Source organism: Molossus molossus, unplaced genomic scaffold (genome assembly GCF_014108415.1).
Source record: "Molossus molossus isolate mMolMol1 unplaced genomic scaffold, mMolMol1.p scaffold_m16_p_21, whole genome shotgun sequence".
Taxonomy (NCBI): domain Eukaryota; kingdom Metazoa; phylum Chordata; class Mammalia; order Chiroptera; family Molossidae; genus Molossus; species Molossus molossus.
In genome coordinates this window covers 21,024,620-21,048,295 of record NW_023425357.1, presented here as the reverse complement: position 1 = coordinate 21,048,295, position 23,676 = coordinate 21,024,620, and the positions used below count along the sequence as shown (strand labels likewise).

The following is a 23,676-nucleotide window of genomic DNA, read 5'->3' as shown; positions in this document are numbered from 1 at the left end:
CAAGGGGAGACCCAGGCGTTCCTGGGAACCCGGTGTCTTGGGGCTGTGACAGAACTGGACATGGGGTCTGGCCCTGGCTGGAAGGTGGGCTGGGATCCTTCGGGAAGTATCCAGGCTGGGCCTTGGGCCTTGGGCCTTGGGCCTTGGTGATCACCAGGTTATTTGACAAAACCCATTAACCCTTCTCCTGCTGTATCCAGCTCAGTGGTGTTTGGGACTTGGCCGCTGGATTTTTGAGACATTGTTTCTTCCCTCAATTATTCATTCAACCAACGTTTATGAAGCCTGGCTTTGGGCCAGAGGGTTGGCAAGGGTTTGCTCAGGGAGCTCCAGGTCTGAGCATTAGACTTTGAAGACAGAGTTTCGCAGGTCTGACATTAAGGGAGCTTTTTGGGGGAAGATAGAGGTACGGTGGAATCAGACCACCCATCGCCTTGGTGAATGGCATGGACTGGGCAGCCCTCTCCAGCCTGCTAGACTGTGAGCTACTGAGCAAGGGCAGAGCCCCACATCCCAGCATGCACATAGTGTATGCACATGCATGTGCGCACATACATGTTCATGCCTGCATGCATTCACATGTGCACATCCACATGCTCAAACACATGCACATACCCACAGATGTGCGCCTAGACCTGCATGTACACAGCGCCTACACATACCTGCACAAGGTACATGCACGTGTGTGTACATGTGACACTCATGTGTGCACACATGCCTTCTATATGTGTGTGCATGCTCATAGACACACATGCACATGGACACAGACATGTACACACAAGAAATGCATGTGTTCCCACAAAATCACACACATGTATACACACCCAGGTCTGCCTGAGCATCTGAAAGGTTGGAGACACGGGATGAATGGAGACTTGTGCCTGTTTCTCTTCTTTTTGCCTGGCCACTCTGTCCCTCTTTACACAGGGCTTCGCTCATGGGAACACCCAGCCCACGCTCCGGCCGCAGTGCCCTTGGCCACCCTCAGCACGGACTTTCCAGCAGGCATCCTCCCTCGGGAGGACCGCCTGGAGGGGTTTGCATGGCTCTGGGCGTGGACTTGAGCGTGCTAGCAGGGAAGCTGGGGGCCTGGGACAGGGGCCGTGGCCCAAGAGCAGGGGCGGGCTGTGGGGGTGGCCCTTGTCCTCGGGGACACAGGGAGGAGGGCCAGAGCTGGAAGGGCCTCTAAATACGTGGCCTGGACCAGGGGCCCCGGATGCTTGGATCTGAGGCAATACCGACATGCATTCGGTAACTGAAAGAGAAATTTCACAAAATGATGTTTTTACTACATGCGATACGCTCCGATATTTTTTATTCCATTCCATTTCCCTGTTTAAGAATTGCTCTCGCCCTGGCCGGTTTGGCTCAGCGGTTAGAGCGTCCACCTGTGGTCCGTAGAGACCCAGGTTCGGTTCCCGCTAAGGGCATGTACCTCGGTTGCAGTTTGTCCCTGGCCCTGGTTGGTCGTGCGGGTGGCAGCCACTCGATGTGTCCCTTTCACATCGATGTTTCCCTCTCTCTCTCTTCCTCTCTCTCCCTCCTACTCTGTCTGTACAAAAAATGGAAAAATGTCCTCGGATGAGGATTAAAAAAAAAAAAAAAAAAAAAAGAATTGCTCTCATGTGGGACACATCCCAGAGTTTGAGAAACATGAGGCAGCTGACATTTCAGGTTTTTCTCTCCTCTGAGATTTGGGGGTGATGGAGCCCTCCCTAAGCTCTCGTCCGTCTTTGCAAGGAGACAGGGAACACACAAACAATGCCAGCTCCCCCAGCCCTCCCCAGCCCGTCTCTGCCGTCCACGGCACGCCAGCGGCTTACACCTCGTCAGGTGCAGGTGGCGGTGGCTTGTTTTCATAGCGGCCCAAAGAAACCCAGTATCGGACTGCAGACCTGGAAAATGGATGCAGGACAGAGGGAGGGTCCCTCCCTGCTCCCTGCTCCCAGAATATCCTACCTCCAGGCTCTCACATGCTTTCTCTCTCCTTCTCCTTCTCCCTCTTTCCCTCTCCTGGAAAAGGCTGACTCAACCATCCTTATCTCCCCCTGCCCATTGTATGCTCACCTTATTCGGCTTTGGATCATTTTACTGTTAGATCTTTATCCCTTCCCGTCTCCAGACATACTTCCACCTGGATCTTGTTTACCTCTAATCAGCTGTTTGTATGACGTTGCTTCACCTCGTTTGTATGATGGTAGTGACCTGAGCACCCTCGCCGCTTCCTGGGCTGTTCTGGGGGACAGTTTTGCATGGAGGTTAACAGTACGGACTGAGGATGACTGCATGGCGTCTGTGTGACCCGGGGCAGCGGACACATTTTCTGTGCCTCGGTCCTCATCCATAAAATGGGTGTGTAGTAGGAGAACTTACCTCAAAGGCGTGTTAGGAGGATCAAGCAAGTTAAGATTTGTAAAGCATTTCAACAATGCTTGGCACATACATCAGATGATGTTAAATAATTACCTTACGACAGCAGTTTTCAGCCGGTGTGCCGCGAGTTTTTAAAACACGCAGTACCTGACTGTTTAGTCAGGGGCGCTGACCTCTCTTCCCTTAGACTGTCAAATTAAAAATGACAACAGGCCTGGCCTGTGTGGCTCGGTTGCTTGGAGCGTCATCCTGTGTACTGAACGGTCACATACCTGGGGTGTGGGTTTGAACCCCGGCTGGGGTGTGTATGGGAGGCAACCAATCGATGTTTCTCTCTCGCATCAATATTGTTCTCTCTCTCTAAAAAGCGATAAAGAAAAAAATGACAACAGCCAACACAACAATAGCCATCGGTGTAAATGAACCAAAATTATACTAATTTTTTGGGGTTTTTTTTGATAAATGAAACCAGTGGAGGCTTTAATGAGCAGCCCCTTAGGGCCAGTGTTTTAAGCATGTGTGTCTTGGATTTTTTTTTCCTGTTCTTATAACCATTTTACAGCGGAGGAAGCTGGGGCTCAGAGACGTTTAGTAACTTCCCCGTGGCCACACAGCCTGGAGTGACGGAGTCAGTGTCTGAAGCTAGGCCAGCTTAATAGAGGGGGGCTGCTCCCAACGTCCTGGTTATTACTGACCTCGTTGCTTGAGAATGAAGTAAGGTGATGGTGCAGAGCTCAGCCTGGTATCCTCAGGTGTTTGTGTGAGGTCACAGCCGGCACCTGTGCCCCTTGGTGGCCCAGGCCTGGCCCAGGTGGCTGTCATGGGCAGAGTTAATGCTGTGTGGGATCACGTAGGTCCCCTTGGGCCTGCTTTGCTTGAGTGCCACTCTCGCACCGAAGGGACGTAGCTGGCTCTGCTGTTATTCCTTCCTGGAGCCAGGCCACTGGCCATTCAGTAAACCCTGCGCTATTTTGTGTGATTGCAGCTAACTTCCCCCCAACGATTTGTTCCAGAGTCTCCCTGGGCACCGATGCCAGGCTGGCCTGTCATTTCCCTCCTCGGCGTTCTCCTCCTCCTGTGAAGGGGCACACACGTCTTCACCCATCCCCGGGATCTGCTGTCCCGAGATTTCTCTGAACAAATGCCCAGCAGAGCGGACCGGGCCCTGGCAAGACGTGGCCTTGCTGGAAGCTCCCACCTTTGTCTTCCGTGCTTACGTCTCCCTCTCTACCTCGATCGGGGCTCAGTTAATTATTCCTTTCACATCTTTTCAGGGAAGACAGCAGTGAAAAGCCAAGAAAATCGCGCTTCTCAATGTTTCCTCCATGATTAGACTCCTTTCCCCGGCTGGGGGGGAGGGGCGTGTGTGTGTGTGGAGGGGGGAGGAGAGAAAATGAGAGCATCTTTCCAATCCTCCCCTTTATTCTTTGCCAGTCAGATTCTGAGATTGTTGAATTGTGTCTCTACACTGCGAGCCTGTGTCTGGATTTTCATTTTCGATGGCTTTCATGTTTCCTGTGGACCCAGAATGAACGGATGTGCTCCTGTCTGTCTTCCTCCGACTGAAATGCCAGGGGCCAGAGGTCTGGACCTCCCCCCGTCTTGCTCGTTGCTGAATCCCCAATGCCTAGAACGGTGCCCGGCACAGGGCAGATGCCTGCTACATATTCTAAAATTAATTGCTAGGTCTGGTCTGTGCTTTGACATCCCCCCTGCCCCCGCGAACACCCAGCACATCCTTGTGCTCAGACTGGGAGCGTTAGGAAGTTTAGGGGAACTGTCAATCTCAATAGGTAACGGTGTAGCCAAAATGGAAATAAAGTGTACACATCATTCAAAAATAAATGTAAGTGTGCAGAGCCGGCCCCTGGCGCAGCGGTACATGGTGTGTTCTGAGTTTGGACTGAGAGGCAAGCAGGGTACTTGTGTATCTTCAGGTTGGGACTCGTCCTTCCTAACCTAGGCTGAGGGGCCCAGGCAGGGTGGCTCGGAGGCTGTTTAGCCGGCTCAGCTCCTGGCTCTGCCCCCAGTGGTCCCCCTGGCGGGTTACACAACCTCTCTGGGCCTCTCTCTGGTTTCCTGGTCTAGAAAATGAGAGCGATCATGACCGTCTACCTCACAGGTTGGGGCGAGCACGGAGTGAATTAAAATATGTGGAGAGTACTTAAAACGGTGCAGAGCGCAAAGCAGATGCTCATCCCGTGTTTATTAATGTTATTGCCATTCTATCTGTTATTTTTTCATATGCTTCATTGAAACCCCTTTGGCTACTGAGAGATGACTCACCGCTGTGTGCCAGAACACCAGAATCTTTCTACGTTTTCTGGGACCTGAAAACATATGACATGTTTTGATGTGTGCATTTCAAGTCAGCACCTGGCTTCAGGAGGCTGGAGATGGCAGCTGCTGGCTGAGGCACTAATTTGGCTTGTGAAGGGTCCGAGGACCTCCTCCCCTGGGCCTGGAGAGTGCCCACGACACACCCACACTGTCTGGTGTGGAGGTGAGAAGGGCCCTTGGCACTGTCCTGCCCACTGACCCTCTGCAGGGGAGCAGGCGAGGTTGTGTCTGCAGGCCCGTGGGCACCAGCCTCCAGCCTGTCCCTGCTGCCTTCCCGACACTGCCGGGCCCAGCCAGTGGCACCCCAGCGGATGTGACGCCCCGTGAGGCTGTTTGCTGTGACTGTCATCGTGTTTTCTCGATCCTGTGACAGAAACCCTGCCCCAGCGTTAATTTACATTATAGCCAGTGCACCCCAGCGTGTGTTTTTAAAGGGTATAATTTCTATCAACTTCAATTAGAGCTATTTTTATTTTTGTCACCCTGAAGAATTTCCCTTCGGTTAAGCTGCCATTTTTCACTGTAATACCCCTGGCAAGGGCTGGGGAAAAAAATTAATAGTCTAGTGATCACTTAGCTAATGCACTGTCAGCGCTTGATAAACTGACTGCCCTGGGTGAGACAGCGCAGTTCCTCCCACAGTAATTATGTCATGTTCACCTGCGGCGGGCGCGGCCCCTTTGGTGGAGGCAGGGGTCAAGCTGAGCCCGCTGAGCCCAGGGCAGAGCCTCCCTCCCATTCTCCCTGGCTCTTGCCTTTGCCTCGAATCTGTCTTTGTGATCATGTAAACACCAGGGCAGGCTTCTGCCCATCTCCCAGCTGTGTGGTGTTTGGCAGGTTGCTAAACCTCTCTGATCCACATTTGGACAGGCAGCGTGTCATGAGGGTTACTGTTAATAAGCTACCTGACCTCCCCAGCCCGGGACATCAGAGGAGGTAATGCCAGAGGGCAGGTAGGTGGGGGAGGCCTTGTGACTGGTTAATGGGACATCGATTCACAAATGGAGGGTGCAGGCCCTGAACAGGGGCCTAGCAGGCAAAGCCAGACGCAGACTCTGAAGACAGGAGAGGAAGCAGGGACGGGGCTGTGGTGGGCTCTGAGCCGGGGCTGGGGGCAAAGGGAGCAGCTAACACTGTGGGGACAGCTTCCTTCCAGCTAAAAGGCAAATGGGCCACTGAGCGGTGGCACAGCCACGCCGTGGGCTACTCTGCCTCCACAACAAAAGGAACCAACTACCGATGTGCCAAGAACCTGGGCAAAGCTCCAGGGCACATCGATGTTTCTCTCTCCCGCTCTACCTGAAGATGAATGCAAAAAAAAAAAATTAAAATGAAAACAAAAACAAAAATCAGATGTTTCTGCTGGGCTCAGACCCTCCTGAGCACCCCGCTCCCTTCCAGTGAGAGCTGGAGCCCTTACAGGGATCCACAGATCCTCTGCAGTGTGACCCGTTGCTTCTCTTGCTCCTCTCCAGCCGCACAGGCCCTTTGCTCGTCCTCAAATACACCAGGCACTCTCTTGCCTCAGGGCCTTTGCATAGACTGTTCCCTATGCCAGAAACACTATTCCTCCTGGCCTTCACCTAGCTCCTTCCATAACTCAGATACATCCTCCATCAGCTCTGTTGGAGACACTGTGCCAGGGCTGGGGTTACAGGGTGCCCGCAGGGGATGACAGTCTGGGGAGGCAGAAGTGTAGCCCCTAAATCTGTGGCAGGATGAGGGCACTAATGTAGGTGGGCTAGGGGAGCATCCAGCTCTGCCTGGGGTCGGAGGTGCTGGGGACAGTTCAGGGGAAGGGGGCAGACCCTTGGCTGAGGAGGAGGCAGAGAATTAAGGGGTGTCATGAGAGAGACAGGGCATTGTGGAGTGGGAGGAGGCTCATGGGCATCAACAGTAGCTCATGAACAGACCTCCCTGTGTTGCTTCCACCCAGAACCCTGAGCCAAGCCCAGGGATCCTCACCATTTTACAGCTAGAAGCCAGGGCCCAGAGAAGTCGCTTCACTTGCCTGAAGGCACACAGCTCATAGACATGGGGCTGGGATTTAAACCGAGCAAGGCAATTTCTGCATCTGCCCTCAGCCCCCACAGGATGCCGGAGGGGAGAGTGGAGGTAATGAACTCAGTGGTGCAGACGCACACGTGAGCACCTTTGTCCTTCTGCAGTCCCTTGGGTGCATCATTCAGATCCAAGTCAACCAGTGGGTGTCTCTGCAGCAGCTCCAACACCACCATGTCTCCCAGCCTTGCCTGTGTTCTGCGTGCAGCCTTGCTCCCCTCTTCCCACAGACACCCCTCCAGCCACACAGGCCCCCTGGCTGCTTCTAGAGCAGGGGTCAGCAAACTGCAGCCTGTAGACCACATTCTACCCACAGCCTGTGTTTGGACTGCCCATGAACTAAGAAAGGTTTTTTACGCTCTTAAATGGTTGCAAAAAAAAAATTCAAAAGGAAAAACAGGATTTCCCAGCAGGTGAAAATTATGTGAAATTCAAATTGCTGTCCATAAAGTTTTATTAGAACAGCCAGACATCGTTCATTTTCACGTTGGCTGAGGCTGCATTAGTGCTACTGTGGCAAAGTTGAGTCAACAGAGGCCATGTGGGCCACAAAGCTGAAAATACTCGTCGGCCTTTTCAGAAAGAAATTGCAAACATGCTCCTGCCTTGGGGCCATCATGCTGCTGGAACACCCTTCCCCCAGGCATGCGTCTCCACAGCTAGCTCCCCAGTGCCTTCAAGTCTTTGCACAGATGCCCCTGCTCAAGGGGCAAGCCTATGGAAAATTCTAACCACCCACCGCCCTCTTTATCCCCTTCTCTATGTCTTCTGGGTACTTCCTACCACTGACAGGGGAATGCATATTTCTCTGTTGTCTGTCTCCCCCACCAGAATGTCGGCTCCTGAACGGCAGGAGTTTTTAACTGTTTTATTTGCTGCTGTATCTCAAGCACAGTGCCTGGCACATAATGGGTGCTTAATAAGTGTTTCTTGGATGGATGGATGGATGGATGGATGGATGGATGGATGGATGGATGGATGGACAGACGGATGAACAGTCAGATGGATGAGTGGACATAGGAACAGTTGGACAGACAGACGGCTGGCTGGCTGGATGTGAGGTATGACAGATGTGTGAAAAACCAGGCTGGGCCAAATCAAGTGGCTCTTTGAAAGCCACGTGGAGGGGTCAGAACTTTGGTAAAGGGTTTTACTCAGGGGGTTGGCAGGTTGAGTGTGGTGTTTTAGAAAGATCGCCAGGCCCAGGCATGGTTGGGGGTGGAGCAGGCAGGCTGTGTGTCCAGAGACTGGCGGGAGGCTCCCTCCCTGGAACATGGGAGGAGGTCGGTAGGCACACCAGGCACCAGCAGGGGTGGGAGAGGGGTACCCCAGGAGAGTCCTGCAGTGACTGGCCTGAGATCAGTCCAGCGCCCCCTGCCGGCCTCCTGGTCTCGAAGGCTCTCCTCCTCCACCCTGGGCCTGAGCTGGGTTTCCCAGTGCCACCTGCATGCGGTGCTCTCTGGCAGCCATTGGGAGGCAGGCTTGCCTCTGGAAAGGGAACTCCTCCATCTCAGCCCCCTTGAGGGAGGGGTCCAGGGTCATGCCTTCTAGAATGTTCCTTCAGCCACAAAAGCAGCAGAAGCTGGGCATGCCTGCCTCTGACCAGCTCCTGGGGGCCCGCCTGCTGCCAAATATCCTGCCAGCCTCCCTGTGGCCCCACCCTTTGCTGCCAAACCTGCCCAGGTGCGTCTCCTGGGGCTCTGAGTGCTATTAGCCACAAAGTCTCACTTTGCAGTAAGAATCTCGGAGACCTGGTGTCCCACCTGCCCACCCCACACAGTGGACCGAACATTGCACACGACTTACCCTTTCTGTGCTTCAGTGGCCTCATCCGTATGATGGGGCTGAACACTTCCTGACCCCAAAGCTGTCTAAGGCTTAATGGGCTGGTGCCTTCGAAGGTTGGCCTGGGGCTTGGCACTAAGTGGGTGCTCTCCATGTATAGCTGTGACCCCTGAAAGCCCCAATCATGTTTGCCCCCAGCTCCTGCTTTAGGTTCATGACCCTTCCACTCTGGCTCGGAAAGAACCCCAGTTTGAGCTGAACCCAGAGCCTCGGTCCCGGCATGCCCCGTGCCTTGAATCAGGACATTCTGGTTCTCTGTGGCAGGTGGGGCTGGGCTCCCCTCGTTCTTTCTTTAGCAGGTGCATTCACAGGCTTCCCGTGTGTCAGGCTTGTGCTGGGCTGCACAACTTCTAACCCAGGCGTCCTGCTGACCACGCTGCACTGGGGGCCCGGCTCCCAGCACCCGCTTTTCCAGATGAGGAAGCTGAGGGTCAGAGCCATGAAAAAGCATGCCAAAGCCCTGGCCAGGTGTCTCAGTTGGATGGAGCATCATCCCATACACCAGAAGGTTGCAGGGTTGATTCCTGTTCAGGACACATCCCTAGGTTGTGGGTTTGATCCCCAGTTGGGAGTGTACAGGAGGCAACTGGTCTATGTTTCTCTCATATCGATGTTTCTCTCTTTCTGAAGTCAGTAAAAACATATCCTTGGGTGAGGATTTAAAAAAGGGGGGGGGGTGCCAAAGACCACCAGCTTGGAGCCCAGGTGCTCGCTCCTACCCAAGTCATGCTCTTTCATTGGCCACTATGCACCTGTCCCTTTTTTCTCCACTGGGCTTGGCTGCCATCCTGTGCAACGCTATTGTCTTCCTCTTGCTCAAACACCCCAGGGGAGGTGCCCTGTGCCTGCTGGAAGGGGAACCAGGCTGGGCAATCTCTGCCCACTTCCTGTCCGCTTAACCTCAGTTTCTCCATCTATAAAATGGGTTGGTCCTATTCCTCACCTGACCTCTGAAAGAACCATTGCAAAGCTCCAGAAGGTAGTTCTGTGCCCACACTTTGCAGAACACCCAGGTGGACGGTTTCTGTTCCCTCGGGTGGCTGCAGTGAGTCATCATCTGTCCGGAGTTGAAGCCGGGGACGAAGCCTTCATTTTATTTTTCTGATTCCTGGCCCCTTTGTCCACTTAAGCTTCTGTTGTCCTCAAGGTTCCATGAGCCTGGCCTCTGAGAGGTGGGAGCACTGGGGGGAACGTGGTTGGGGACGAGTCGCGTCGACTCCCGCCTGCGATCGCCCCCCACACTGAATGCTGCAGCCGGAGCGCCCCTAATTGCTGTCAGATGTGGCAGCCACCAGCGTGATCTGCTGTGTCGCACAGGCTTAATTAGTCCCTGATTACTCATTTACTGGGTGCTGTGTGTATTCCATATCTAATAACTTCCCAATTACGCCCGGTCTGCGTCGAACATTTAATAACCCTTGGTTGTCTGCTTCTCCGGGACTCGACGCTCGGCAGCTCTGTCTCCCCTGACCCAGAGCCTTCAGTCCCTTTCTTGCGGTGTTTGGTGTTCTCCGCTGGCCACTGCGGAGCTGTTACAAGGAATGAAGGGGCGTGAAATACTGTTTTTCGGCCTCTGACGCATTAGCTTACAGCGCAGAATAGGAAATCCCACCAGAGCTTCTTGGGCACAGTGTCTTTGCGGGTAGGCCCTGGTGGGGACCAGGAAAAGGGGGAGAGGGACCCCTGTGTCAAGGCTGGCCCGTGTCCCCTTATCTCCCTTCCAGGCAGATGGCACCAGCCTGTGTAACCTGTGTGACCTGTGTGTCCCTGGCAGGTGGCAGAGGCCCCTGGCCAGCCCGGGAGGTACTCCTCAGCTGTGCCCCCCACCTTCCAGCCAAGGCATGCACCTGCCATCACCGTTTAGGAGGGGAGCAGCTTTTCTCCCCGAACTTGGCTTCCTGCCAGTGCCTACTTTTTCTTTGGGGTGAAAGGAGGTGATGCTGTGTTCTTTTGTGCGGTTGGGGCGCTGGCATCTCCTGTTCTGTCTCCTGCAGTCTGTTCCCTGTCACATGCGTGCTGTGGGGTCTAGGTATTTGACAGAGGACAAAACATTAGCCTGGATCCCCAGCTCTGACAGTGACCAGCTGGGTGGCCTTGGGCAGCTGACCTGACTTCTCTGTGCCTCAGTTTCCTCCTCTACAAAGTGACAGTTAAGGTAGGGTTGTTGGGAGGATTAAATGGGCTACTGAAGTCCAGTGCTCAGTGGGCATCTGGCACATGGTAGGTGCTCCGCATACCCAGGGCAGGTATTACTAGCCCATTTCCCAGAGGCACACACTGGGGTCAGGCCAGTCATGACTCCCCTGTCGCTCTGGTCATGCCAGCAGCCACTCAGGTCTCAGCCCAGGTCTGCTCTGCTCAAGGTCGGCACGGCCGTCTTCCTGGAGGGCATCTTGAGCTTACTTGGAAAAAAGAGAAGATTCAGGGCGATCGGGAAAAATAAGGGCGCACACGCCTCAGATCCTGTTTCAGGGACCTCTGGGCTGCCTTGGGGCTTCAGGCCAGCTGGCAAGGGGCCCTGCCAGCCGGGGTCGACACCGCACAAGGCCAAGGCCGTGAAGGCTTCTCTAACGCGTACCCCTCCGTGCCTTTTGGGGGCCCCAGCCACTGCGCCATTTTCACTCTTGTTCCTGATGCTCATGCTGTCAGATCATGAAATCAGCTGCCGTGTCCTGAGCACCTAGTATGTGCCAAGTGCTTTAACAGAAGTAACTCATCTAATTCCCTCCGCCATCCCTCTGGGAGGTAGGCAGCCACTCTGTTAACTTTCACTCCCATTTTGCAGAAGGGGACACTGAGGCTGGGAGGCGTTAAGTCACTTTGCTAAGGTCTCTCGGCTGGGGAAAGTGTCCAGGACCCAGGGCCCCGCCCACCCTGCTGCAGGAGGCTGAGAGATGGAGTCTCGCTGGGTATCCGGGAGGGAGAGGGAAAGAGACTCGGGTCACAGCCTCGGTCCCTGCCGGAGAGTGAAGTCCCGAGCCTTCCGTCCAGCGGCCTCTGGGATGCTCTGGGCCCTCCACCTGGAACCTCCCTTCTTTTCAAAAGTACGTGTTTCACTCGTTACCACGTGGAAGAGCCTGGGAGACACGATGTCGAGTGAAAGAAGCCAGACACGAAGGCCACGTGTCGCAGGATTCCGTTCCCATGAACCGTCCAGAAGAGGCGAGCGGAGGCGGGGCGGAGATTGTGGGTGCCAGGGGCTGGGAGGGGAGTGGCGAGCGACTGCCCGTGGGTGCGAGGTGTCCTCTTGGGGTGATGAAAATGTTCTAACGCGGATTCTGGTCATGGCCGCACAACTCCCCAGATACGTCAGGAGCCATTGACTCGTACACTGTAAAGAAGTGAGTTGTATGGTATGTGAACTCTATCTCAGTAAAACTGAAAAATAATAAAAACAGAGCAGAGGTTCTCAGCTGTGGGGACTCGTAGACCAATGCAGCAGATAAAGTCAGACCAGGCGCTGAAAGCAGCGTGGTGGTCTGCCTTCTCCCCAGTCCACCCGCACCCCTGAGTCTACCTTGGGTTGGTGCTCAGAGACCGCGTACTCCCTGGAGGAAGAGTAAGACTTCGAGAGCTCATGAGGGGACCAGTGGTAGGCTACAGTCCCCTTCTGTGTTAGAGAATCCTGGAGTCCCCTCCTTTGTCCTTTTCCCATTGACTGGCTAGCTCTGAACATAGTGGCCCCAGTCCTCTCCGTCTGTGGGGCCCCATGAGCTCCGAGGTGCTGCTGCTTCGGTGGTGGGAGGGGCGGGGAATATATGTCCCAGGCCTGATCCTATTAGTATTTTTTAAAAACTGGCCAGTTTGGCCCAGCGGTTGAGCATCGGCCTGCGGACCAGAGAGTCCTGGGTTCAGTTCCCTCTAGGGGCATGTACCAAAATAAATAAATAGATAAATAAATTTACATGCTAAAAAAATATATATATTTTTTCTTTATTGATTTGAGAGAGAGAGGAAGGGAGAGGGAGAGAGAGAAAGAAACATCGGGGAGAGAGAACATCAATTGGCCGCCTCCTGCACACCCTCCACTGGGGATCGGGCCCACAACCTGGGCATGTGCCCTGATCGGGAATCGAACCGGCGACCTCTTGGTGCATGGGTCAATGCTCAACCACTGAGCCACACCGATTGGGCGATCCTAATAGTATTTTAAATTAAGACTGACTTTGAGCCTGGAACTCGTGCTCTGGTAAAGAGAAGTTACAATGACTGTTGGTTCAAGGGCCTGCTTTTTATGAGTGGGGAATTGTAATTTGGCTTTGCAGGGTGAAGAAAGGCGCTCTCTGCCTCCACCTGATCTGTCAGAGAACCTTTGCCTCTACCTAAGACGCACTGTCCTGAGATAGTCCACATTCACAGCCCCGCCTGTGCCGAGCAGCCTCGCCCACCAGTGCCAGGGGAGGGGCTGGCGTCAGCCCTCATGTTTCTGGCACGCAGGTCGGCACCGTGTGCTAGGGAGCGTTCACAGCTGCGCGGGGGCTGTTCTAGAGCATGACCGGTTGTATCAGTTTGCTGCTGGTGCGTAACAAACAACTACAAATGTAGCAGCTTACAATGCATTTATCATCACGTGGCTCAGGTGGGTCCTCGGCCCAGGGCCTCACAGGCTGCTTGGCTGGGGAAGGTCCCACCTGCAGATTCATTCGGGTTGTTGGCAGAATTCATTCGTCTGTGTGGCTGAGGGCTGCTGTGAACATTCAGGTGTTGTGTGGACACATGTTTTTGGTTCTCCTGCATATCTAGCTGGGAGTGGAATTGTGGGGGGTCATATGATAACACCATTTTTTGAGGAATTTCTAGGCCCTTCTACATCATTTTACAATCCCACCAGGGTCACACATGTTTTTGACTAGTTGCCGACACTTAATAATCATGAAAGTGCAGCTTTTAAAAATGGATTCCCAATTTCCTCTTGAAAGATCAGATTTGACTGTGGCTGGTTTGGATCAGTGGTTAGAGCGTCGGTCCAAGGACCAGTGAGTCGTGGGTTCGATTCCAGTCAAGGGCACGTACTTCAGTTGCAGTTTGATCCCTGGCCCTGATCGGGGTCATGTGGGAGACAACCAATCGAATTGATGTGTCACATCAATGTATCTCTCTCTCTCTCTCCCCCCTCCTCCCTCTCTCTCCCCCTTCCTTCCTCTCACTCTTTCTGGGGAAAAAAAATCAATGGAAAAATATCCTTGGGTGAGGATTTTTTTTTAATCCTCACCCAAGGATATTTTTCCATTTATCTTCAGACAAAACAGGAGGGAGAGAGGGAGGGAGGGAGGGAGGGAGAGAGAGAGAGAGAGAGAGAGAGGGAGGGAGAGAGAGAGACATCAATGTGAGAGAGACACATCGATTGGTTGCTTCCCACACGACCCCAACCAGGGCTGGGGATGAACAGCAACCAAGGTACATGCCCTTGGCCGGAATTGAACCCACGAATCTTTGGTCTTCGGGCCAACGCTCTAACCGCCAAGCCAAACCAGCCAGGGCAAACATCATCATTATTATTTTTTTTTTAAAGAAAGATCAGCCCTGGCTGGTTTTGCTCAGTGGTTAGAGCAATGGCCTACGGACCAGAGTCGTGGGTTCGATTCGGTCAAGGGCACTTACCCCGGTTGTGGTTCAGTCCTGGCCCTGGTTGGGGTCATGCAGGAGGCAACCAATCGATGTGTCTCTTTCACATCAATGTCCCCCTCCCGCCCCCAATCTGAAGATAAATGGAAAAATATCCTTGGGTGAGGAATAAGAAAAAATAAAAAAGAAAGATCAGATCTGGCAAGATGGGGCAAGTCCCTCCATACCACCCCCGCTGGGGCCGAGTGGGGTGCCCCACATTCTTACCCACCCAGTGCCTGGGTTATGGTTCACCCTCCTGGCCCCCACGGGCTTGTGTGTTTGGATCTCTTGTCCCTTCTGTACCCACTCCCTTTCAAAACCTGCTCCCCTTGAAGGCCTAGTTCAAATTCTGCCTGCTCCAGGAAGCCTGCCTGGATTTCCTCGCCCATATGGAGTTCTTTCATTCTCGAACTCTTACAATGCTTGCCCAGTCGTGTTCTCTCTGTCTGCTGTTCTCTAATTAAAATCTGCGCACCTCCCACCCTGATTGCTTTGTAACAGCCAAGTTTTCTCCCAACTGCTTGGGTTCAAATCCCAGTAGTCCCTGGAGCTGGCTGGACGGGTCATCCTGTGACTCACGGTGAACACAGCAGCCCGGTCGAGTTTTCCGAGACGATCAGGGCAAGGTTGCAAGAACACCTGAAACCTGCCAGGGTGGGATTTGGACGGGGCTCCAGGGTCCCTGGCATGTGGACGCCCCCTCCCCGAGTCCCGAGCAAGCCAGTGAGTGAATGAATGACGTGAGCTGGGCCAGGGCGCCGCCTCCCCCCGGCTCCAGCCTAAGCCGCCAGCACGCCTGTGGGACTTGCAGGGGCTGTGGTCTGGGTTGTGGGACCATATGGATCTCGTAAATTAAAGAGTTCCCGGAAACGAGCGGTAAATGTATCCATCTCTCGCACACGGGGCTGGTGGAGCCTGTGCTCACCCAAGGAATTCTGAACCATCCATCTCTCTTAGGTACTTTGGTTTTATAGCACTAATCCCTGAAAAAAACAAAAAACAAAACTGGATCAACATGAAGTTGCTTTTCTGCGGTCATGTGGGCCCTGGAGCTCATAATCAGGAAGTGGGGGTTGCCAGCCCCCGGGACTGGCTCCCAGGTAGCTGCAGTTGGTTACTCGGGCCCTGAAACACACACAGCGGCTTAGCTCACCCCCTCCTGCCCAGGCCTCTGAGGTCGGAGGGGAGAGCCCAGAACCTGAAGCCCTCCTGACCTGGGCCCACCCTGTCTTGGCGTCCTGAGCTTCTGCCGCCCCTCTCCGAGCCTCAGTTTCCCCAGATGTGAAAAAGGGGTGGGGCAACCACGACAGAGTCAGAAAGACAGAAAGTGGAACAGTGGTCACCAGGGGCCGAGGGAGGGAAATAGGGAATTAGTGTTTAATAGGGACAAAGTTTCCATTTGGAATAAAGGAAAAGGTCTGGAAATGGATGGTGTTGATGGTTGCACAACATCATGAATGAACTTAATGCCATTGAAAAATGGTCAAGATGTTACCCTGGCCGGTTTAGCTCAGCAGTTAGAGCATCGGCCCGTGGACCGAAGGGTCACTAGTTTGGTTCCCAGACAAGGGCACGTACCTGGGTTGCAGGTTCAATCCCGCGACCTGGTCACAGTCGTGCGGGAGGCAACCAGATGTGTCCCTCTCATGTCGAAGTTTTTCTCTCCCTCCCATTCACTCTATCTGAAGATAAATAGAAAAATATCTTCGGGTGAAGATTTAAAAAAAACAATACCAAAAAAGGGCTTAAGGTGAGGGATACAGGATGACTACCCTCCTGGATGAACTGAAGATTAGTTAGGTTTGCCATGGCCGATTTGGCTCAGTGGTTAGAGCGTCGGCCTGCGGTCCAGAGAGACCCGGGTTCGGTTCCCACTAAGGGCATGTACCTCGGTTGCAGTTTGTCCCCAGCCCTGGTTGGTTGTGCAGGTGGCAGACACTCGATGTGTCCCTTTCACGTTGATGTTTCTCTCTCTCTCTCTCTCTCTCTCTCTCCCCCTCCTCCTTCCACCCTGTCTGAACAAAAAATGGAAAAATGTCCTCGGGTGAGGATAAAAAAAATTAAAAAAAAAAAAAAAAGATTACTTAGGTCTCTCTTTGCAGTTATAATTAACTAGTGGGTAGTCACTGCCAGCTTCCATGCAGAGCTGAGTGGGCTCGGGGTGGTGGGGCCTGCGGATGGAACCCCAGTGTCCAGCAGCCCGGTGTTCCTGGACAGGGTTTACTGGGAGAGAAGGACACTTGCACTGGCTTAGCTGGCAACCAGTCTCCACTGCCCTTCACCAGCCAAGCTGAGTCCCCGACCACAAAGGCCAGGCCATTATGGGGGAGGAAGGTGCTCAGTGGCCCAAGGGACCTACTTACTGGGCTCCTCCAGGCAGGTGTGGCCAAGACTCACCATGTCTACCCTCCTGTCATTCCAGGTCACCTCTGCATCTCTCGAGACACCGACAGCCATCCACCCTCCGGCCCGGGAGCCCGAGCCCTGGCTGGGTACCCCAGCAGAGAGCCTGCTCCGAGGCCCCAAGACCGCCCCGGAGCTAGGCCCAGCCCGGTGTCAGCAGAGCAGCCTGGACGGGGCCGGACCAGACCTCACGGGCACAGGTAGATATACCAACTCTTTTCTATCTCCAGGATCTGGAGCGGATCATGCTGCCCCTGGCTGAGGGTTTTCCCAAAGCCAGTTGGCGCTCAGAGTTCCACCCAGGGGTAGAGTTTCCCATACTTGAGTTTGGATTTTTTTTTTAAGTCATCCTCAGGGATTAAACTGAATTGCGGTTTAATTGGAATCCTTGTGTCTTGACACCCACTCAGCCTTGATTCACAGACGGCCCTTGTTCGCTATACTGTATTTATGTATCTCTACATTCTAGTGTATGCACTCATTCATTTAAAAAATTAATGTAATGGATGCCCATGAACCTGTTACTCACCCAGGCACTAGCCGGCCCCTCAACCTCGATGCTCCCGCATGCTGCCCTGCCCCCGGCGGAAGCACCATCTCGGATTTGCTTTTTCTATAGCACCTGTGTTTGCCTAAACAGCCTGTGGCCCAGGTTTCCTGGTGGTTTGAGTTCTGTGTCCTGGGGGGGGTAGGGGGGACTTCGCTCACTCGGCGTGACAAGGTGCACCTGTGTTACTGTCACCAGCTGCCATGGTGCGCTCTTTTTTGCTGCCATGTTCTGTTCCGTTGTTGTCCAGCTTGACCCCATGTGTGCCCACGCTCTCGCCAGTGCATGGGATTATTTCTGGGTTTTATGGTTGTGGCTGCGCCATGTGCTGGCTCGCGTCTCTCGCAGGTGTTACCCTCAGCTGGGCCAGAGGGGATGGGGCATTCGCTTAAGGAAGGTAATGCCCACTGGTTTCCGGTGTGGGCATTTCAGGCCCACCCCACCAGCCACGGAGACTCTGTCTGCCCATCTGGGCACCGTCAGATGTCCTGTTTCCCGACGACAGAGAGGCTGGCCCCTCCTTGGCCGATGGGCCTGTGAGTGGGTCCCGAGGCACTGACTTGGGGCCTGTGGGCCCTGGCTGGGGGCAGTGAGTGGATCCCAGGTTGGGCCCTTTAGTTGGACTTCAGCATGTGGTGGACGCCTGTGTTCTTACCCAGGAGGGTCCCTTGGGCCATACTTCTGTCGGCGAGACCCCTCAGAGTGGGATCCTGTGTGTGTCCTGCCTTGTTGCTGCCCCCTGAGAGGCCTGAGCCCCGAGTCCCCAGCCAGCCTGTGTCTGCGCTGGCCCACAGTGTGGGCAGCGGGCTGAACGCTCTGCTTGAGCCGGGAGGAGACAGGCTAGCAGGTGGGGGGAGCGTGGGGGGTGTTGAGGCAGCTGGCCTGCCCTGTCCTCGTGTTGGGGCTTCCACCTGGGACAGCCATCTCCAGGGCAACCCCAGTACCCACTTCTTTCTCTCTGCGATGTGGATTCAGCAAGGGAAGGGGCTGGGCCTCAGGCCAAGGACAGACCCTGTGACCAGGAGCTTATTGGCGGATGAAGATGGGGTGGTCAGGAGGCAAGGGGGGGGCCTGCGGGCAGTGGGCAGGGATGCTTTTGGGGGAGCCATTCCTTCGGCTCCCCAACACACTCAGAGCCTTGGACAAGTATCTTCTCCCATTCCATGCCTCAGTTTTATCACCTAGGAAATGGGAATGAAGGCTAATTTGAGTGCCTGACTCACGGGGCCGATGTGAGAATTAATTAACCAGGACATGAAGAGCTTTCAGTGCACGTCCTGGCACCCCGAGTGCCCATAGGAGCCGGCTGGTATTAGTGCTCTTGTTATTTATAATTCCTAGTCACTCAACTGGCGCCTCCTCCAGGCAGCGTGGAGCACCCCTGAGGCTATTACCTTGACCTGCCTTCTCTCTCCAGCTGCCCCTCAGCTCTGGGTAATATCCTGCAAAACCATGACCCTTGGGGACACTACCCACCCCTCCTGGGCTGGTGAACGCAAGGCCCGGCCCCATGCCCTGGGGCTGCCTGGGGCAGGGCAGGGGCACAAGGCCCACGTTTGCCAGCTGCTCCCCATCAGGCAGCAACCCTGCGCGGAGGGTGGGGGTGGGTGCAGCCTCGCAGCCAGAGACCCGCCAGGAGCTCCATCCTGCTGTCAGGCCCCTCCCGGGAGGCTGCTGCTGCTCAGAAACATGACAGTGACTCATGGCTTATTGCACACCTGCCACCTCTCATCCAGGGGGCAGGCACAGCCCCGGGCCAGCTATGTACTGCCAGCTGGACAGCGGGGCAGGCACAGGGGGCGAGCACGTTCAGACATGTGGACAAACACAAGTGTGGGGACACACAGGGATGGACCTGGCAAATTCGCCACACACAAGTTTGCCCGCATGCACAGATACACGCATACAGATACACATGCACACACAAGCACCAGGATTCTCTTACACACATGCACACGCACACACACAACCCTGTTTCTTTCTCTCTCCAGAGCTCTGAATCCCCCTCTGTCTTCCCCACTATTCCTCCTGCCCCTGCAGTGATGGCTTCCACCCCAGTAAGGGCTGGGGCAGGGTCTTTTCAAGAAGGGCAGGGGACCGAGGGCAGGTCAGGGGATGCATCTATTGCTTGGGGGCATCACCACCCAATGCTGTGCTCATCTGACCCTCAGCTCCCTATAAATGTCCATTTTGTGGGGACAGCAGCATTTGCCATGGAAAGGAAGCTGTGATAGCAGGAACCCTTGTCGTGGGCCTGGTGGCTGGGTCAAGCGCCCCCAGGGACACACATGGCTACCCTGCAAAGTGGAGGCGGTGTGGTTCTCGGCACAGCTTTCCGGGTGCCCACCTCGGGTATGGTCACTTGCTGGCTGCAGGGAGCGTGGCTCCAGGGCTTCGGGGAACTGGCAGGCAAGGCACGAACCTTGCCCTGCCCGTCGTCTCCAGCCACGAGGCCGCCTTCCCTTAGAGGGCGGCAAGCCCCCAGCTCCGCTCTTTCCAATACCCTTCAGCCTTTAGTCAGAGGAAGATCCGTTTCTCCTGCGTCACTTGCATGCGGTGTAAAACCAGCGCGAGGACAGTCCTAATTCATCACCCACGGATGGGAACATTCCTGAGCCATTGTCTTTGTGCTGCCGCAGCCTCCTTGGAAGAGAAGCAGCACCATCTGGGGATGAGCAGGGGCGTGGCTTGGTGTCAGAGACCCAGGTTCAAGTTTCCAAGGCTCAGCACTGCCGAGTGCCAGCCACAGAACTTTTGCAAGGCTCAGAAAATTCCCAAAGCTTAGCTGCTCCAAGTAGGCGTGACACAGATGAAATCTTCCTTGTCACATAGTATCAGTGACGGGGGATGAACATCAAGGAGGCACCCAGCTGCCGTGCAAGGTTGCGCCGCGTACACACTGCACAGCTCCAGGGGGTGCCATTCGTGGTCTCTGTAGACGTGCTCCCCGCGTGGCCACCAGGGCTGCCACACTGCCTAGCTTGAGCGGTGGCCCCATAGTTGTGCCTCATGGGACCCAGATGTCCTTTCTGAGCTACGGAGTGGCTTCTAGAGTGGTTAATAATGTCTTTATACTTGAGGCAGTGAACGCCGCAAACCCCCTGATGGATTTGGGGTTGTGTCACAGAAAACCAGGCTGAGCTCGAGTCTCTAGTGACAGCCATTTTTCCTGGGGCCTGGGCACTGAGTGTTTACAGGGGCTGACGTTCATAGGGGCCTACTGCATTTTCCTCCTTTCTTCTCTAGCTGTGTGTTTAAATGGGTGTTTGTTGGGTATGATTAGGGTGTGATGTCTTCGAGTGCGCAGATCCAGACTCCTACTCCCCCGAGTTCAAATCCTGCCTCTGCGTCTTCCGAGCTTTTGCCATGAGGCAGACAACCTCTCTGTCCTTGGTTCCCCGCAGTCGTGAGGATCCGAGAGTTGATCCACGTCCACTGCTTAGCACAGTGCCTGGCACACGGGAATGGCAGAGAGCACGAGCTGGTGACCGGCTGAAGTCCTGGCCCTACAAAGGCCTTTGTCTCTTTGTTGGGCAAACAAGCTCCCAGCTGGCCAGGGTTGGGCCTCCTTGGCCAGGAAGGCAGGGCCTCCACTTGGGTACTTGGCTCAGGCCCCGAGACGTCCTTGGCAGGCCTCGCTTGGAGCGGGTACTGGTGCTGAGTGCTTTGATGAAGGCGCTGGAGGACTCTGGCCCCCGCTGCCAGCCAGCAGCTGCTTGGAGAGCACAGGCGGCCGGGCTTGGCTGCAGCTTCTCCAGCCCAGCAGGTAAGCCTCCCTCTTCCCAGCCGTAATGGAAAGGCACCTTCTGCCACCCTTCTCCCTTCAGCCCTCTCCCTCCCCGTGCGTCTCCAGCTGAGCTGGGACCCCAAGGCCGCTGTCTCCCCCATAGTGCTGTGTTTACTTCTTGGGACCCTGGAGAGAGCTCAGAGCTTGCAAGTCAGGGCAGGAGGCTTAGACGCCTAGGCAGCCTGAGAGGCTCTTTACTTGTAAGTCGATCTCTCCCCAGAAGCCTCTTTGAATGTTTAGTGGGGATTTACTGTGCTCGGCCCCCTTCCGTGCTGGGCCTTGAAGACGCTTCCCGCCTCTCTCGGTGCATTACTGCTGCTGCTAACCCAGCTCTGGTTATTTCAGCTGATCCCATTGGCTGGTGTGTCACTGTGTCTGTCTGTCTGACTCATGCAGATTTCCATGAAACAACAATTTAACTTGGGCGACTTAATTCACCAATAAAGTGAGCATTGACTTAGACACGGTTCTTAATGGCACAAAGATAAAAACAGCCCTTTATACCCAGCACAACTGCTGTGAAAGGGTCTGTTCGGCCCTGGCCGGTTTGGCTCAGCGGTTAGAGCGTCGGCCTGCGGTCCAAAGACACCCGGGTTCGGTTCCCGCGAAGGGCACGTACCTCGGTTGCAGTTTGTCCCCGGCTCTGGTTGGGTCGTGCGAGTGGCAACCACTCGATGTGTCCCTTTCACATCCATGTTTCTCTCTCTCTCTCCCCCTCCCACTCTATCTGAACAAAATATCAAAAAATGTCCTTGAGTGAGGATAAAAAAAAAAAAAAGGGTCTGTTTGCCCTGAAGTCTAATTTCTTTCCAAATAAATGTTTGGTCAAGATTTCAGGTGGGAAAGAAGAGGTCAGCTGAGCCACAGATCCTACGGTTTTGGGAATCAGGGTAGGGAGCTGGAGCCCGGTAACCAGACACAGACCACTCCCTTGTGGGTGACTGCACTGTGGCCCACCCGTCCACCACCTGGCCGTGGTCTGTGCCTACCCACTGACCTGCTTTCCCCTAGACAGGGTTCAAGCTGATAAGCTGGCACTCGGGCCTGCGCCCTCGCAGTTTGGCACCGCATGGGTTTAATTGGCTTGAAGAGCGCTGTTTATACTGTTCTCACCGCGCCCTCACCAGTGTTCACCCCTGACCTTCTCATCGAGAGCAGAAAGCATTTGAAAATTGGGCATCTCGCCCTGGCCGGCTTGGCTCAGCAGTGAGAGCATCGGCCTTTGGACCAGAGTCACGGGTTCGATTTCCGGTCAAGGGCACGTACCTGGATTGCGATTCGGTCCCCGGCCCTGGTCGGGTCATGCAGGAGGCAACCAGTCGATGTGTCTCTTTCACATCAATGTTTGTCCCTCCCTCTCCCTCTCCCCCTCTCCTTCCCACTTTATCTGAAGATAAATGGAAAAATATCCTCGGGTGAGGATTAACAAGAAACTTGGGCATCTCTCCCAGCGCCCTTTGCTTGTACCTTCACCGTGATTCCAATCCAACGACGTTACGATTGACGTTACGATTGCTCGTTCACACCGCTGCCGTCAGCGCTACACTGCCATGCCTTGTGCATCTGCTCACAGATGTCTGCTGCGCATGAGTGTGCCAAGGACTGTGTTAGACACTGGGGGGCACATCGGGACACAAAACAGACAAAATCCTGCCCCCAAGAACTTTCATTTAAGAGAAAGGCAGCCCTGGCCGGTTTGGCTCAGCAGTTGGAGCATCGGCCTGCGGTCCAGAGAGACCTGGGTTCGGTTCCCGCTAAGGGCACGTACCTCAGATGCAGTTTGTCCCTGGCCCTGGTTGGTCGTGTGGGTGGCAGCCACTCAATGTGTCCCTTCACATCGATGTTTCTCTCTCTCTCTCTTCCTCTCTCTCCCTCCCGCTCTATCTGAACAAAAAAATGGAAAAATGTCCTCGGGTGAGGATAAAAAAAATAAAATAATAAGAGAAAGGCAAATACCTCACGAATAAGCAAGTTAATGTGTCATACCAGGTGGTGACAAGTACCATGAAGAAAAGTAGAGTAGGAGACCTGGAGGAAATATGAGGGCTATGACTTTAGACAGGGCGGTCACAGAAGACCTCACTGAGGAGGTGGCATTGGGCTGAGAGCTCCAGGCCAAGGGACAAGCAAATGCAAAGGCCCTGAGGCAGCCACACTTGCCATCTCCATGAAGGCAGGGACCGTTTCTTACTGTCCTCTTTATCTCTCCACTGCCTGGCACAGTGCACATAATAGCTGCCTGGAAGATGCTTGTTGAGTGAATATAAGTTTTCAGTCAGCTGGTACTGGGGGATGGGATGGCAGGGAGAGGTAAAGAGGAAATGAGATTCTTATAAGCAAAGGGGCCTTGGGTCTTCCTGAATTTCCTCCTGGGCCACAAGGGCTGACATTCCAAGTAGGTTTTTAATCCACATTCTATTCCAGAACCTTTCTTTCCTCTCCAGGGCTCTGATCTAAAATACAAAGTTCTAGCAACTACAGGCTACCTGCTTTTCCCCGAGGTTTCGGTGTGATCATACTGGGATTAAAGACACTTCAGGGTGTCCTGTGAATGATTGGTTCTTCCCCAACCAACCCACCCATCCCCCCTCCGAACCTGGATGACTCTGGGGAGGGTCTGTGAGCCCCCTGGATCACACACAGAGAGAAGAAGAGCATTTATTTAGCAACTGCTCTATGTCAGGTGCCGGGAGTCCGGGAGCAGTATTTTTCT

At 54.4% G+C, this 23,676-nt stretch overlaps 1 protein-coding gene across 1 annotated transcript in view; it reads left to right on the top strand.

Annotated features, from left to right (window-relative positions):
- Positions 1-23,676, top strand: part of GSE1 (Gse1 coiled-coil protein) — a 426,886-nt gene that overhangs the window by 141,506 nt on the left and 261,704 nt on the right. Inside the window, exon 2 of the mRNA XM_036275499.1 lies at positions 16,649-16,829. Within this exon, the coding sequence (XP_036131392.1) occupies positions 16,649-16,829 (181 nt within the window). The remainder of the gene's footprint in view (positions 1-16,648; positions 16,830-23,676) is intronic.